This window comes from Cydia splendana, chromosome 24, assembly GCF_910591565.1.
Source record: "Cydia splendana chromosome 24, ilCydSple1.2, whole genome shotgun sequence".
Lineage (NCBI taxonomy): Eukaryota > Metazoa > Arthropoda > Insecta > Lepidoptera > Tortricidae > Cydia > Cydia splendana.
Window position 1 is genome coordinate 10,285,437 of NC_085983.1, and position 16,260 is coordinate 10,301,696.

General features: G+C 42.6%; 1 protein-coding gene across 2 annotated transcripts in view; it reads right to left on the minus strand.

Annotated features, from left to right (window-relative positions):
* Window positions 1–16,260, minus strand: part of LOC134802308 (uncharacterized) — a 79,196-nt gene continuing 62,936 nt past the window's right edge. The window contains exons 9-14 of one of the 2 annotated variants that reach the window (XM_063774894.1): window positions 12,740–12,913; window positions 11,801–11,908; window positions 9,880–10,626; window positions 6,963–7,091; window positions 6,649–6,738; window positions 1–4,722 (exon numbers count right to left, since the gene is read on the minus strand). In XM_063774894.1, coding sequence (XP_063630964.1) covers window positions 1,483–4,722; window positions 6,649–6,738; window positions 6,963–7,091; window positions 9,880–10,626; window positions 11,801–11,908; window positions 12,740–12,913 — 4,488 coding nt within the window. In that variant the 3' untranslated portion in view covers window positions 1–1,482. Of the gene's footprint in view, window positions 4,723–6,648; window positions 6,739–6,962; window positions 7,092–9,879; window positions 10,630–11,800; window positions 11,909–12,739; window positions 12,914–16,260 lie in introns of both variants that reach the window. The other variant, XM_063774893.1, reaches the window with a different exon arrangement.

Sequence of the window (16,260 nt, forward strand, 5' to 3'; positions counted from 1 at the left end):
TAAGTTTGTTGTTGATTTTATTTAAGTATTAAACGCATTTTAAGTACAAGCCTTCGTGATTTTGCCAGATTTAACCAGACATCGGATTTTAGGTGGCATTCAATGACCAATATGTGTCGATGTCTAGTGAAAGGTCCCACTTTGCCGGTTACCATAAGGACGACATTTGCTTGTATCTCTATACGAATAACCTGTCAGAGCGTCCATAAGGCAAGCCACAAAATAGGACGTTTTGCTTCGAAACGACACATTTGATAATTGAGTTTCTCTATATAGGAACTCTCTACCTGTCATAAATTTATGACCCCTAAAATCTGGAACTCTGGATATAACATTTAGTATTTAGTTTCTCAAGATATATGTGCCGTTATCGATGAAAAGGGACCTTATTGTCGATGGCGCTTACGCCATTATTATCGATGCTCCGATATAAATACAATGCTGTGCGGCGTAAGCGCCATTGACGATAAGGTCCCTTTTCATAGATAATGCCGCATATAATATATTTTTTATAAAATTTAAGTAAACATTGTCTAGTGATATTTAACTTAAACTCAGCATATCTGAATCGAAATCTTTTACCATCTCACTCTATCAGATAGCTACATCTCGCTTTTTACAGATTTATAGTTTCAGTCATAGGATCCAGCGAAGTGCGCCACGTTATGTTAGATACATGATTATTTAATATTTACTATAGTAATAAACTTCTGAGAAGAAATTTCAACATATCAATTTGATATATTGAACCACTATTATAAACATCGTATTCTACACATTAATATTATCGAGAACATTGTGTCCCTCTCTTTTCCTTATTGTTGGAACGAGACAATATTAGTGTGCAGAGCCATATAATCTTCTACCATCTGTACATATATTTAAGTATGGATAATCTTATTTTTTTTAATATAAAATTTCAAACGCACTGTACATAATATTTAATACACTTAGAATCTTGGGAGATCTATGTATAGTTTGAGTAGAGTTTATTTACACATATATGACGTTGGCAAATACGTCATCATTATGTATAACATTAAAGTTTTATATTTTACAACAGGGCGTAATGAAACTTATTATTTTCTTCAGTAAAACTCTATTTACAAGCATTAGCATATAATATAAGCATCAAAAACATTGATTATTATAATTTGTACTTAAAAAAATGATGAAAAAAAAACATTTAGGTGCGAAACAACAAGTCGCAAGCCCTTAATAATATGTGGCATTCTCAACCAAAAGGGTACTTATTGTCGGTTGTGAAAAAGGCGCTATTTCCATAGAAATAGCTTCTATTTGAAATCGACAACCGACAATGTGGTACTTTTTGGTTGAAAACGTCACATATACTCAACCATAGTCTCCCAATAACTCTGATTTAAAGTACCATCGACCACACTGTTAAATGTACATCGGGCCTCATGCCTTTAGTAATAAGGTCACCGATGTACAGTTAGGGGTGTTGCTGTTTGTACCCGATTATCTTCCAGATTGGCTCTGTTTTTCGTCCTCACCGCACCGGCAGTCCTCATTTATGGAGTCCAGAGACATGAGGCTCTCCTGAGAGGTCCGTAGACAGGACCTACATCTCGAATCAACCGAGGCCCCGCTTTGAGAGTTCGCGTCTTCTGACACGGACTCCAAAGACCTCAAACTTTCAACCGAGGTAAGCTTGTACGATCGTCTGAACTCTGCAATCTCTTCCTCGCTCATGTTCAACGCCAGTAGAGAATCTCTAGCTATTTTCCCTAGAGACGACACCTTTTTCTTTTTCTTAAACAATATAGAGTCCATTTTGGTTAACGGCGAAGGCTTGTTCAAGCTCTCCGGCAAAGATTTTGGACTGGAACCGCTTCTCGATCGTAATTTCGTTCTCCTTTCTGGTATATCCCTCGGTGTTGAGACTATTTCAGGCACTTTGAAAGCGATGGTCTTCTTCTGACTCTCCTCGCACTGCGAGATGTCTTCAGCTGAGTTAGCTTTCTTGAGCTTCGCTCTCTCCGGTACGACCGGGGACGTCTTCAAGTCTTTGAACACCTCAGGCTCTATTGCTTCATCTACAACCAGTTCTGGTGACATATCGAGGAGCTGCTCCTTAATTTCTGCGTCTCTTAATTCTTGGGCTAAGCTAGGTTCAGCTTCAGACTTCGTTTCAACAACTAGCCCCTGGTTTTCATAAATAAGGTACGATAATGCGTCTTTACCTAAATCGACACTTTCTAAATCTTTTTTCTCACCTTCCAATGTGACGCCGCTGTCGCTCGAAGTGTTTTTATCATCAAATTTGATATCGTCAATGTAATCTAACTGCGCGTTTTCTATCGTATCGTCACATGTTTCCTCTATAGTAGCTATGGGCGCTAAATCTTGAATTTTCTCTTCTATTTTAGGATCATCTAACGTTACTTCCCAAACTGTGTTTACTATCGGTTGACTTTTAACCTGTTTTTCCGTCAGTTCAAAAGCTAGCGCTTTAGTCATAGTGGACGTCAATGTGTTTTCAGGGCTTATGTTTTCTTTGATGCCCCGGATAACCTTGCTGGGTAGCTTGTCAACCGATTGTCCCGTTTCCGGACTCTGCTTGTCTGGAGTGTTCTCAGAGCCGGACGCTTTCAAGACCGCAGCGAAAGACCTAGGTCTGATGGTCTCTCTATCTTTATCTTCTTTAGATTCCTCCCCGGAGTTCTTGTTGGTGTCTGGCTTACTTGTATCATAGTTTTTATTTAAGTCGTTGGGTTTACTGAGATCTAGTATATCACGCGCTCTCGCCACGTCTCTGTTGCCGTTGGCGCTAGCGTCACACTTTAAGCTTAAACCTAAATTTTGTACTAAATTGTCATCGGTGGTTTTTTCGGTAACTTTTTCTATTTCCGGCTCGCTCGCCTCCGAGTTGCCTTGCTGCAAAGACTGGAACTCGCTCAGCGTGTTGTCCGTGTCCGTCGACGGCGTTTTACTATCAAGTTTCTTCGAGAAAGACTCGTCGACGAAAGAAACTTGGACTCTCTCCGAAAGAGTCGAATCTGTGGCTTCTGACAGACTTTCTACATCTTCTCTCTCTTCTGTCTTCTCGATGGCGCTGCCCCAGGACCAGAAGGAGCTGGTGAGAGAAGAATCCTTTCTAGGAGGAGTATTCGAAGCAGATTTCTTCTCGTCCTCAGAGTTTCTAGAAAATATACTGGTGGGGTGTTGGAAGAGGCTTAGTAATTTTTCTAAATGGCCCGGCATTTTGGATTCCTTTTCCGGTTCCTTCGGTATATGGAAACTGGCTGAAGGCGCGACCCACGATATTTTCCTCATCCTGTCCAAACCTTTAGTCTTCAGCGCGGGCACATCGAGCAAACTGGAAGTTCTTTTGGGAGAGCAGGTGAGGGTTTCATGTTGGAAACCGTCTTTCTTTACAGTTTCTTTTAAACTCGAATTGTTCGTTAAAGTGCCTTCGTTGGACGAGTTATCCTCTTTATTTTCTGTTGGATTTTGCAAGGAATATTCTATACCGGAATCCGCTGAAGTTACCATAACTTTTTCCTGTCTGGACTCCAAGGAGCTCACGCTAGCCTCGAGGCTGGAAAGTGATCCGTGTATCTTCTTGTTTTTCCCAAATATTATTGGAGACACACTCTCGTTGGAGCTGACAGACATGTTCAAGAAATTCCCGCTGTTGACTGGAGTAACTTCACTAGTGGATTCTATACTGCTCTCAGTAGAGAATACCACAGTTTTTCTTCTATCCAGTTCTGAATCTGATTCAACGGATTCCTGTATGATTATAGGTTTGGCCGGCTCTATCGCGTTCAGACTCTCCATGGAGCTTCCGGATATTTCCAAAGAGGAACTGCTATCGCAGAACGGGCTCCCGATCAACTTTTTGTTCATAAGCCTGGACACTTCTAAATCGGGGCTGTCCAGGCTCGATTCGCTTTTGTTTTTCTTAAGAACTACATTATCTCGATTAATAACAGGTACATCGTCAAAGGTATCTAATTTGCTATTTATATTTATATCAGTTTGCGTGCAATCACTCTTCAGTTTAACAGGTTTAACAGTTTTGGTTCTGTCGCGCATCTCCTCTATAAGGTTGCCGAGGTCTTCTGTAATCGCTTCTATCTGCTTCATGGCGACATCGTCACGTTTCTCTACCACTTCATCCTCATTAATTTGGTCACGCGCTTTGGACGTATCTACCGTCTCTTTCTTCACCGTAACGGACACCTGTACATCAATCATCTCACTCTCACTCACCGCTTTGCTATTTTTAACTAATTTCGTCTCGGTTTTAGTAATTTTATTATCACCTATTACACTAACCGCCTCGTCGTGAGACAGGCTCTCCGTCTTATCGTGGGAAACGTTCTCCAACTCACTATCACTAACCGTAACACTATTTAATCTATTAACAACAGTTTCATCACTCGTTATATCACTTTTTGTCTTTTCAGTTTTAATTTCGACCTCTTCTTTATCACTCTCTTTCACACTAGTGTCTTTAATTATTACAGTTTCATTAACTTTGTCTGTCACTTTAGTTGTTATATCATTGGTACAGTCTGTGGTCCGCCCACTGCTGGGCTTGTGTTTGGTGGCCATGGGCGTGGGCGGGGGGGAGGGCGCGGAGGGGTTGTACATGGTGTCCATGTTGCGCGTGACGGAGAAGCGAGAGGACCGCAGGGTGGGTTGCTCCGGCGTGGCTGACTGTACTTGGATCTGAGGCGGCTCCGCTACCTGGGAAACATTGACATTTTGTTATTCGTGTTGACCAGTGAGTTCAGTGACTGACCGAATGAGCGCGAGTCTTCGTTTCAGCTTTCCTTCTGTAAAGGTCGCATTTCTAAACAGAACTGCGTGAAATTTAATGTGCAGGTATAGTCGTTCGATTCGTAGCTGCCCCGAACGGCAAATCCTTTGTCTATTGTTAAGTAAAACGGCGCGTGCTACTTCATCGGTCACTTTAACCGGTTATCGAATTACAACTACTATGGAAATTGCAATAAGACTCAAAATGAACTAATGGACAAATAATTTGCCACTTCTTGTGTGGTCCCTCTACCACAGAATAAGTAATTACTGAGTGCCGGCGAGTCGAGCGCTACAGAACCATTCTAAAATGTGTCATCGAGATGCGTAACAAAGGCGCGCTATCGGAGAGGTTACTACACTGGTTTTTTGAGCGTTTGAGTAGCCCGCGCTCAGGTGCCAATTAGAATTTATACGACCCTTTTTAGGGTTCCGTACCCAAAGGGTAAAACGGGACCCTATTACTAAGACTCCGCTGTCCGTCCGTCCGTCTGTCACCACTCACCAGGCTGTATCTCACGAACCGTGATAGCTAGACAGTTGAAATTTTCACAGATGATGTATTTCTGTTGCCGCTATAACAACAAATACTAAAAACAGAATAAAATAAAGATTTAAGTGGGGCTCCCATACAACAAACGTGATTTTTAACCCAAGTTAAGCAACGTCGGGCGGGGTCAGTACTTGGATGGGTGACCGTTTTGTTTTTTGCATTATGGTACGGAACCCTTCGTGCGCGAGTCCGACTCGCACTTGCCCGGTTTTTTTGCAGGTAATGGCACGTGCGGTTTTACTTAATATGACTTAACAATAGACAAAGGATTAGCCGTTCCGGGCCAGCTACAAATCGGGCAATACGATAATGTAAAATCAGGTAACTTTAGTCCACAGCTTACAACTATGGTCCAAATTCAAGTTCCAGTAAAATATGTAATAGTACATTATTGTCGAGGCTCGGAAGTAGCTACTTGCAGGCTGAGGATTTGTTTTAAACGGACGACCTTGGGAGTCTGTTTAATTGAATCCGAAGCCAGCAAGTAGCCTTCCAGCCGAGTCATATATAGTGCTTTTCTCAAAAATGGTGCAAGAAATATAAATATCATAGAAATATTTTACAAAAGCAACTTTCTTACGTATATATTTTCACAGAAAAAAGTAGAAACAATTGAAAAATTAGCTTTGCCGCCTTTTTATTTTATTAATAAAAAAATAGAAGTGTATTTTTCTGCCGAAAATACGCCAACCTATTTGAGACAGCTAAATAGTCGCGGTACTAATCATCTGTTTGGCTGTTTAATGGGCCTGTGCCTTCATTTGATATGGCCATTTCAACTTTTAAAAAGTTTGGAACTCGACAAATAAATGGAATTTGGATGGAATTTGTATGCAACATTGCAGTCCCAAAATCGAGACTGCAATGTTTTTAACTTTTTAATTTTTGACTGACCATAAACTACGCGCTTCGCAACCTATTTTTTAAACGGCAAAGTCGACTTTGCCGTCCATTTTTGAGTTAAGGTATTTTTCGAATTATGTTGAGTATATAATGTAGAAAGATCATTAGTGTATCTAATGGGTGGTATTCCATCTATCCAATTTTTTTGTCCAATGTGTATTGCGTCTCACATTTTGCTTTAATGAGAGAGTGAAGCTCCAAAATAAATGTAACGAGTACAAATCATAAAGGCTCGTTAAGAATAGTTCTGCTTATAAGGACTACATTAGTTACCTTATTTTACGGTAATGGTTTTTTTTTTTCAAAACTGACAGCTCACAGCGCCGCATGTTTAAACTAGATTTAGTGGTTATACTTAAAAACAAAGAAGTTCTTAGTAAATATAAAATGAGTGTTACCTGCACGACTTTGAACCTAGAAGGGGTGGAGTACGGCGAGCGTAGGGCCGCCGTGTCGGTCGGCGAGCGCTCCGGCGTTACCCGCGTCACCTATAATATTTAAATTCATTTATGAGTATCAGCGGAGGTTATAGACCTACGGATCATAGAGGTTCCAATTCCAACTGTCTGGAAACCAAACAAAATGGTGTATGGTTGTTTGTTTGCAATTTGTATATGTATACTGTTATTCCGTTCTGTTTTTTGTATATGCGTTTGTGTATTGGTGTGTATGTGTGCGCGCGCGTGTGTTTTGTGTATGTGTGCGTACTCACGGAGAAGCGCGAGGGGTGCATGGCGGGGGTGGGGGAGCCGGCGGGGGAGGGCGCGGGGGAGCGCAGGCGCGTGTCGCGGTCGCGGTCGCGCGTCTCCCGCCCGGCGCGGGGCTCCTCCGCCGCCAAACTCTGTAACAACACACACCACACTGCATATACTACACCCAGCTACAAAAATCATACCCACTCTATAAATCAATTCCAATGTAAAGTTAGTATGTACTTGTACTATACTAGACTAGTACACATAGTAGTCAGTCAGGCTGCTACAGTTAGGCCTCTTGTGCACACACGTTTTTTTGCCGTAGTAATCCGCGATTTTAAAACCGCGTGTACGGGCATTCTCACTTACCATTAAAATTTTTTTTAAATGTGACGTCCCACGGTCAAAGGTACCTTATGGCGGGTATGGAGTTATGCATACCCCAGTAATCTACAATAAATAACCTATCGATAACACAAAAGATCAACCTTCTAGGTTGCGTAGTTACAGAGATATGATTTTTTGAAAATAATGTTGTGAAATGAGCAACTTTACGATAGAGAAGTTTTAAGTTTAGCCGCCTAAAAAACTATGTTCCTGAAGTAAGTTACATAGTTGACTACAAATAATAATGCCTTATATATCTGAGATTAAAAAAATATTGCGACTTGTTCTGTAATGCAAATAGAAACTTTTGATATCGACTGATTTATGTGTATACTAACCAATCTCTTGAAAATAAAGTTTTATTTCATTTTCACGATTGATTGCAATGAACTCTCAAGATTTAAATTTTATCTATTAGAAAACGACACTGACAGACAGTTTAAGCAAAAAACAATACCGATTTAGAGGTGAAAATGTATTTTCTGACTTTTTCATATAAAATCACAAAATTGAATATTTTTACTTTTAATGTGACACACAATCAATTTTTCTGAGCACATATGAAAGAAATTCTGTCATTCAAATGAAATAAATCCTAAAACCCCAACTAAATACTATATTTAACTCCTTATGCCACTTTAAACTTACATAACAATAACAGTATTTGCTCCATACATTTACGAAAAGGTACCTTATGGAAATAAATCTAATAATACATCACTACAAAATATCAATCATATTATAGTTTATCTTTTATGAATAGAAAATATTAATTTACATTAAACTGCCCCCAATTTAATTAGTTCTTCGTCATAATAATCTTAAAAAAGACCAATAATTTGTATGTAATGAAAAGGTACCTTGTGGTCAAGTTACATGATGAGGCATGATGATGATGGAACAGTTAGGATAAACTAATAATATTTTGGGGTTAAGATGGTATAAATCGTCTATTTCTTATCAATAATATATTTCGGTTGCTATTGAAGATAAGCGGCATTGAGGTTCAATGACCTCAGATATTCCATAAGGTAATGCGTCGGGTATTGGCATTTTTCAGCAAACCAATGGCTGATTTACTGCATGCGACCAAACCAAATGAAGATTATTCTAGTTAAGAAAGACTTGACGAGAGTAACTTTGGTATAATAGCAGTCTACTTGGATTTGTGATGTCGGTCTATGTACGGTTATAATATTTGCGAGGCGCCCCAACCAGAACTGAAATTATCAAATTAGTTTTGCAGAATGCTAATACAGTTCTCTACCAAACTTCTTTTCCCGTATTGACTAGTTTTTTTGGGAATTTTCAATCTTTTTTCCATAAGGTACCTTTTCTACTAAACTCTGAGACGACATTACTAGGCTTATAACTAACTTATAACAAAAATAAAAACAGGTAAACAAACGTTACGCATTAAGGTTTCAGATCACACAATAAAAAAAAATTGAGCATTTTTTCACCTCTTTACAAAACATTTAATATCTCCGAAACTAGAAACCCTCATAAGGTACCTTTTCCCGTGGAACGTCACAAATATCCTTTAACTTTTGAGTTATTTCTACTTTTTTCTTTCTCTCATTCAATAGTACTTGTGATTCTGAGTTTAAGTAACCCAAAATTTGATGGATTTTCGAAAAAAAACTAAATGGTACCATTTTTTGTGAAAACTTTCACATTCTCTGTTGTGACCTGGGTTTCGGCAGAAAATCAGTGCTTTGCTCGAAAGAGCTAAGCGTATTCACTGAGCCGTGACTCTTTTGTCCTGTAAATTGTACTCATTTTTATTATGCTATTTTCTTTGTAATTTAATATTCTTTGTTAGTGTAATAGTTACTTTGTTATGTTTTATGGTATTTGTAAAGAACCCCGTAGCAAAAGTATGGAAAATGTGGTTTCAGTTAAATATTTTGATATAATATAGATTTTAACGTCCTGAACAAAAGTCTCTATGGGGGCTACCACTGTTGCCGAGTCCCTTTCAGAGTTACGACTGATTTTGTATCAGATAACAAATCATTAATTAGATGCAATTACCAACTATTTATTTAAACAATTGATATTAGATTGAACCTATATTGCGATATTTGCGATAAGCTGGCCATTTGACGAAAGATAAAATGACTGCAATGTCAACTTCAAACTCCGTCCTCTCGGCCAGGAGTCGGGCGTCAAGGTCCCACGGTATGGTGCCGGCGAGGGCGCAAGCGGCTGCATGCCCTATGGTCTTGTATCCTCTTATAATGCGCTGCGCAATCACTCTCTGAGGCCTTCGGAGGGCCCTCGTTTTGTTGTTAAGCCTCCCGGCCCATATAGGTGCCCCGTATAGTGCCATGCTACGAATGACGTTCGCATATAGGCGTCGACATGGAGCTTGGGGGCCCCCAACATTGGGCAATAGTCAGCTCAGCGCCGAAGCGGCACCACCGCGCCGAGGAACCAAGTTGGTAAAATGTTCCTCAACGGTATGAATTTTGTGTTTTTGCAGCTGTCAAATAGATGATTCATCTATTTATTAAGAGTTAAGAATAAAGTAGCGATAGTTACCCGGTGTAGACAGTGCGTGTGGCAGGTGAGGCTGATCTTCCTGGTGACGCGCCGCTCGGGGCTGGCGGCGGCGGGCTCGTTGCGCCGGCACAGCGCGCGCACCTCGCGCGTCAGCCGCGCCGCCAGCGCCTCGCTAGTAGCGATAGTTACCCGGTGTAGACAGTGCGTGTGGCAGGTGAGGCTGATCTTCCTGGTGACGCGCCGCTCGGGGCTGGCGGCGGCGGGCTCGTTGCGCCGGCACAGCGCGCGCACCTCGCGCGTCAGCCGCGCCGCCAGCGCCTCGCTAGTAGCGATAGTTACCCGGTGTAGACAGTGCGTGTGGCAGGTGAGGCTGATCTTCCTGGTGACGCGCCGCTCGGGGCTGGCGGCGGCGGGCTCGTTGCGCCGGCACAGCGCGCGCACCTCGCGCGTCAGCCGCGCCGCCAGCGCCTCGCTAGTAGCGATAGTTACCCGGTGTAGACAGTGCGTGTGGCAGGTGAGGCTGATCTTCCTGGTGACGCGCCGCTCGGGGCTGGCGGCGGCGGGCTCGTTGCGCCGGCACAGCGCGCGCACCTCGCGCGTCAGCCGCGCCGCCAGCGCCTCGCTAGTAGCGATAGTTACCCGGTGTAGACAGTGCGTGTGGCAGGTGAGGCTGATCTTCCTGGTGACGCGCCGCTCGGGGCTGGCGGCGGCGGGCTCGTTGCGCCGGCACAGCGCGCGCACCTCGCGCGTCAGCCGCGCCGCCAGCGCCTCGCTAGGGGACGACGTCTCCTACGAAACATCATTCGGTTTACATAAATAATAAATAAATATTGGGGACATCTTACACAGAAAGACCTAGCCCCAAACTAAGCATAGCTTGTACTATAGGCGACGATATAAACATACTTATATAGATAAATACATACTTAAATACATAGAAAACACCCATCACACAGGAACAAATATCTGTGTTCATCACACAAATAAATGCCCTTACCGGGATCGATCCCAGAACCACCGGCTTCGCAGGCAAGATCAACCCACTAGGCCAGATCGGTTTAAGAGGATATATTAGCTGAGCCCCTACTCAGATTTGAAAATTTCAGGTAAATATCTCCTTCGCGCTGATGGGGATGGCTCCTAAAATGAATAAATGTCCAGATAGCGAAAAATATGTGTTGTATGTAAGTCTAGTTAACAATGTAAAACATGGAAGGTATTTCGATTAGTTGAAATAAGGTACCTGGCAGTCGAAATTGTCCCCCTGCACTTTACGCGTATTTTAAGACTAACTTCAGTCTGTTTTATCATTTTTTTAGTCTCATATAGTGGTTCAGTGCATCAGTTGACTCACCACGGGGTCGTCCAGGTCGACCTGAGTGAGGGTGGTGTTGGCCTCCATGGCGGAGAGTATCGCCTACAGCCCCTCCGCGCCTAGCCTGTTGTCACGCAGGTCTATCATTTGATTAGTCTCATATACTCGTTGAGTGCATCAGTTGACTCACCACGGGGTCGTCCAGGTCGACCTGAGTGAGGGTAGTGTTGGTCTCCATGGCGGTCAGGGATCGCCTGCAGCCCCTCCGCGCCCAGCCTGTTGTCGCGCAGGTCTATCATTTGATTAGTCTCATATACTCGTTGAGTGCATCAGTTGACTCACCACGGGGTCGTCCAGGTCGACCTGAGTGAGGGTAGTGTTGGTCTCCATGGCGGTCAGGGATCGCCTGCAGCCCCTCCGCGCCCAGCCTGTTGTCGCGCAGGTCTATCATTTGATTAGTCTCATATACTCGTTGAGTGCATCAGTTGACTCACCACGGGGTCGTCCAGGTCGACCTGAGTGAGGGTGGTGTTGGCCTCCATGGCGGTGAGCATCGCCTACAGCCCCTCCGCGCCCAGCCTGTTGTCACGCAGGTCTATCATTTGATTAGTCTCATATACTCGTTCAGTGCATCAGTTGACTCACCGCGGGGTCGTCCAGGTCGACCTGAGTGAGGGTGGTGTTGGTCTGCATGGCGGTGATGATCGCCTGTAGCCCCTCCGCGCCCAGTCTGTTGTCGCGCAGGTCTATCCTCTGTGACAAATACATACTAATATTATAAATGTGACAGTGTGTCTGTATGTCTTTCACCTCTTAACGTTCAACTCAAAGAGTAAAGTGTTATAGGTAGTTCAACCGCTGAACCGATTTAGTTGAAATTTGGTATAGAGATAGTTTGAGGCCCGGGGATGGACATAGGATAGTTTTTATAAATCATCATCAGAGCAGAGTGTTCATTCTCATACCCAAGAACAACGGTTGAACGGTTGAATCTGGGGGTACTTAATTACCCCCGTAGGGGTAAAGCTGGTTCTTTACGGGGGTAATAAACTCAATTAAAGTTGACAAAGAAAATACCTGTAAGAAAAAATATTGATAATTATTTGGGGGAGGGGTAAAATCAGGATCCCGAATCAGTGTTCCGAATTACGCTCACAGCACGCTCACAATCGAACCGATTCACGCTCATCTAGACACGCGGCAGCGTGTCAAGCCAAGTTAGCGCTTACATGAGATATCGTGATGTCATTGATGGCGTCAATGGATGGCGCTCACGGTGCTCACACTCCCAGGCGTAAGCACCTTGAGCGCGAACGTCAAAGCGACGTTTGACAATGACCGGTCCGAAACAAAACACCACTCACGCGGCCTTGAGTGGATTCGGACCGGCAGCCAGCACTGTAAGCGTCGTGAGCGTGATTCGGAACATAGCCCTAGTTAGTCATAGGGGTGACAGGAGGTACTGAAAAGGTGAAGAACCACACTCCGGATGTGAAATTAGTTGGAGGTTTTCTTGATGAGCAATAGGATGGGGTTCTTCGAAAAAGAAGTGTACAGGTTCTGAAAGGTCCGCATTTAGTGTACCTGCAGGTGCGTGTCCTGCTGGAGCGCCTGCTGCAGCAGCGGCGCGGCGTCGGCCAGGATCCTCGCCCCTTGGAGCCCGAGGGACAGCAGGGCTCCGACGCCCGCCACGCGCACGGCGGCCGCACCGATGGCGTTGCGGCCCACGTTCAGCACGCAGAGGGACTTGGACGCGACCTGTACAGGCACAACTCATCAACGTTTTGAACGCCAAACGGCGCATCCATTTGCCGTGCCCCTGACGCCACGGGGGTAAAATTAGACGTGCGCGCCGCCGCCATAAGGAGTCAGCGCGCCGCCGCCGGTAGTTTAAAATTCGCGCCGTGACAAAACCCGCAGGAAAATACAAATTTAAAATCAATGGACATAAAGCGCACGCGACGTGCCTAGCTTTAGCGTTCAGACTGTTTCCTTTTTTTAAATCATTACTTGATTTATTTTAACCCTTAAATCGATGATGTCCACTATACTGGACATCCCAAGAACAAAAATCTGCACCAAATATTAAAGCATAGCGATTCTTTCCTGGTAGCGTAGCGTAGGTACTTTCACTACCAGGAAACTACTACTACCACTACTTGAGAGATATGTTATATTTAAGTAAATAAAAAATATTGGGAAGTTAGGAACCAGTGTGAACATAATCTTTTTGTCAAAGTCCTACAGAACGCAGAACTTACAAGGAAGCATCCGACAGACTGATATATTTCCCATATTTTTTTTTATATGACAGTATTATGAGCGTTAATAGTATTTTATGCAACCGTTGTTTAAGAGAGGTCAAAAAAGGCGAGTGGCGTGAGTAACAATTTGAGACGAAGCCAAAAATTGTTAATAAAGACGCCTCGAGTATTTTTTGACTCAGTTAAACAACGTTGCATACAATACTTTTTCTACGACCAAGTACTTACTTTGAAATAAAATTGTGAATTTAACAAATATTTTTAATTCAAGAAGTAGCAAAATAGGAGGGTAAGGGCGGGAAAAGAATGAATGAACGACACGTTGGCAACACTGTATTTCATTCAATATTTTTTAAGTGGTCATTACACGAAGTATCGTAAAATCGCCAAAAAGATACTGCGTGTATGCACGAATTCTTTTTTGGGGAATAGACTAAAGACTTGTCTTGACAACTATAAGGTAGGGTTTTAAAGGTGTGTGCACGGCCCTTTAAATGACAAATAAAAGTACGGGAGTAGAAAAAACATGTAATATATTTCTAACTGTTTCTTACGTGGCTGTATGATTTATTTAAAAATGTGTTGTTTTTATGGGTAAAACACGTATAAAAAGTCCAGTATGTTGGACGTTGCCAAGTATGCAAAGAGGGAAATTATTACATTTTGTGGTAGCTTTTGTGATAAATAAATTAAAATAGAGGGATGTTAGGTGTTCCAAAACAGGAATTACAACTTAATGAATCAAATACATATATAAAAATACGGAACGGATTTTTTCCTATGGATTTGGTATGTGTGTGTGTGTGTGTGTGTGTGTGTGTTTGTTTCCTATTTCTGTGTGGATTTGTTTTCATCAAGAGACAGACCCGATTTCATTTGAGAAATTTCTTACGAAAATGTTGATAAAATTGCATACATTATTGTAAAAACCATTGCTCAGATGTTACTGTGTGTGAGTATGAGTATGAGTACTGCATCCTACGATACCAGATGTTACTGCACCCTACGATACCACGCTAAGTTTGATTTAATGTTAAATAAATGACGTCAATGACTGGTAAAATTTGACCACCTACGTTATAAAGTTATTGTAAAAATATAAAAATACATAATTGGTTTTACTTAAATTCATTACATAAGTTGGCATTATCAGTTAGTGTATTTCTAATTTAAAAATGCAATTATTCTTTAATTATAACAAAAAAACATTAATTGGACTAAAAAAACCTTATGCACATAAAGTACTGTACCTATACTCGGCAACGACCAAAATATTGGACTTCTTTTCATTACGCGGGGTATCTTTTTATTTACACCGTGCCTGGCAACGCGCGGACGTATGTTTTTTTTCGAAACTATTATAAATAGATTTTTTCATGATTTTTTTTACAATAAACAGCCACATAATAACACCAAAAAAACCGGTCAAGTGCGAGTCGAACTCGCGTCCCAAGGGTTCCGTACTGCACATATTTTCGAACGAGCGAGCAAAGCGAAGTCCTTAAGTACATTTAACTGTTCATTCAATTGTTCCACATTTGTTTTGTTTGGACATGTTTGTGGGTTTGGTTTGGACATGTCATGCGCCGAGAATCCGAACACATGACACGTAAGGTGCTAGATATGTTCCCCACGCAATCACGACGAGGAAGACCCCGACTGACATGGCTGGCAACAGTGAAGAGGGATATGGAAGAAGCCCAAATCACACCTAAGACGACCCAGGACCGTGAAGCCTGGCGAAATATAACTAGGAGAGCCGACCCCAAATAATGGGAAAAGGACAAGGAGAAGAAGATTCAATTGTCCCACACACGGCTGGCTTGGGGCACGCCCCGGCTTTTCCGTGTTTTTTAACTGAGCTATCAAAGGATAGTTACGCATTAAATTTTGTTCAAGTATTGTGTTAAGCATAGTGCCTACATTTTTTTGCATTGGTTAGGCGTATCTCTGTTATTTCAAGATAACAGGGCTATAACCGCGAAAATCGAAGTTCGCAAATTGCTGGCATTTCTCTCTGTCACTCTAATTACGGTTTCATTGGAGTAAAAGAGAAATCTCCGCAATTTGCGAACTTCGGTGTTCGCGGTAGACCCTCTGATATACGGCACTACAGCCTTCTCATTTGGCTACTCGTACTTACACCAATTATTTGTTATTATTATTTGTTCTGTTTGAGCACTAACCTCCTACACTACAGCTCATCCTTCGACCTTAAGTGGACGCGCACCTCTCTCGGATGCTCCAGGCTTTCGGCCCAACGCAGAGCTTGGCCTTCGACCTTCGCACTAGCTGTCCACACCACGTTTCACGTAAACAATTGCGGTTGTGGCCCTGATAGAGCTTATCCGCAATTCTTATTCTAAGTCCGGCTCACGCTCAATTGCAGACTTCTTATACGTTTTTCCAGTAATCTATAGGTATCGGGCCCAATCGCTTAGCAAAAGATAGAACAAAATCGACGATCTCCTATGCAGGAAGCATGCACATGTCAGAGGCTCCGGGCCTTCAGCGCCTTCGACCTTCGCATTCAGACTGCGCGCCGGTCGAAAAAAATCGGGTGGCGGCGCGCCACGAAAAAGTCCACGGCGGCGGCGTAACGCCGGCGGCGTGGGATTTTTCAACTTTTCAATATTAAGACGTATAATGAAAAGTTACGCTTAAGGGGCTACCCCACGCCAATGACCTTCGATCTGAATCCCTTAGTTTTCTAATGTTTTTTGTAGCTTATTATATTAACAGCAAGGCTTTAAGCAATATAGTATCCCATATTTACTTCAAAGTTCATTGTCTTCGAGATATTTGGCATCAAAGTTGAACAATTTTAGGCTAAAAAACTGG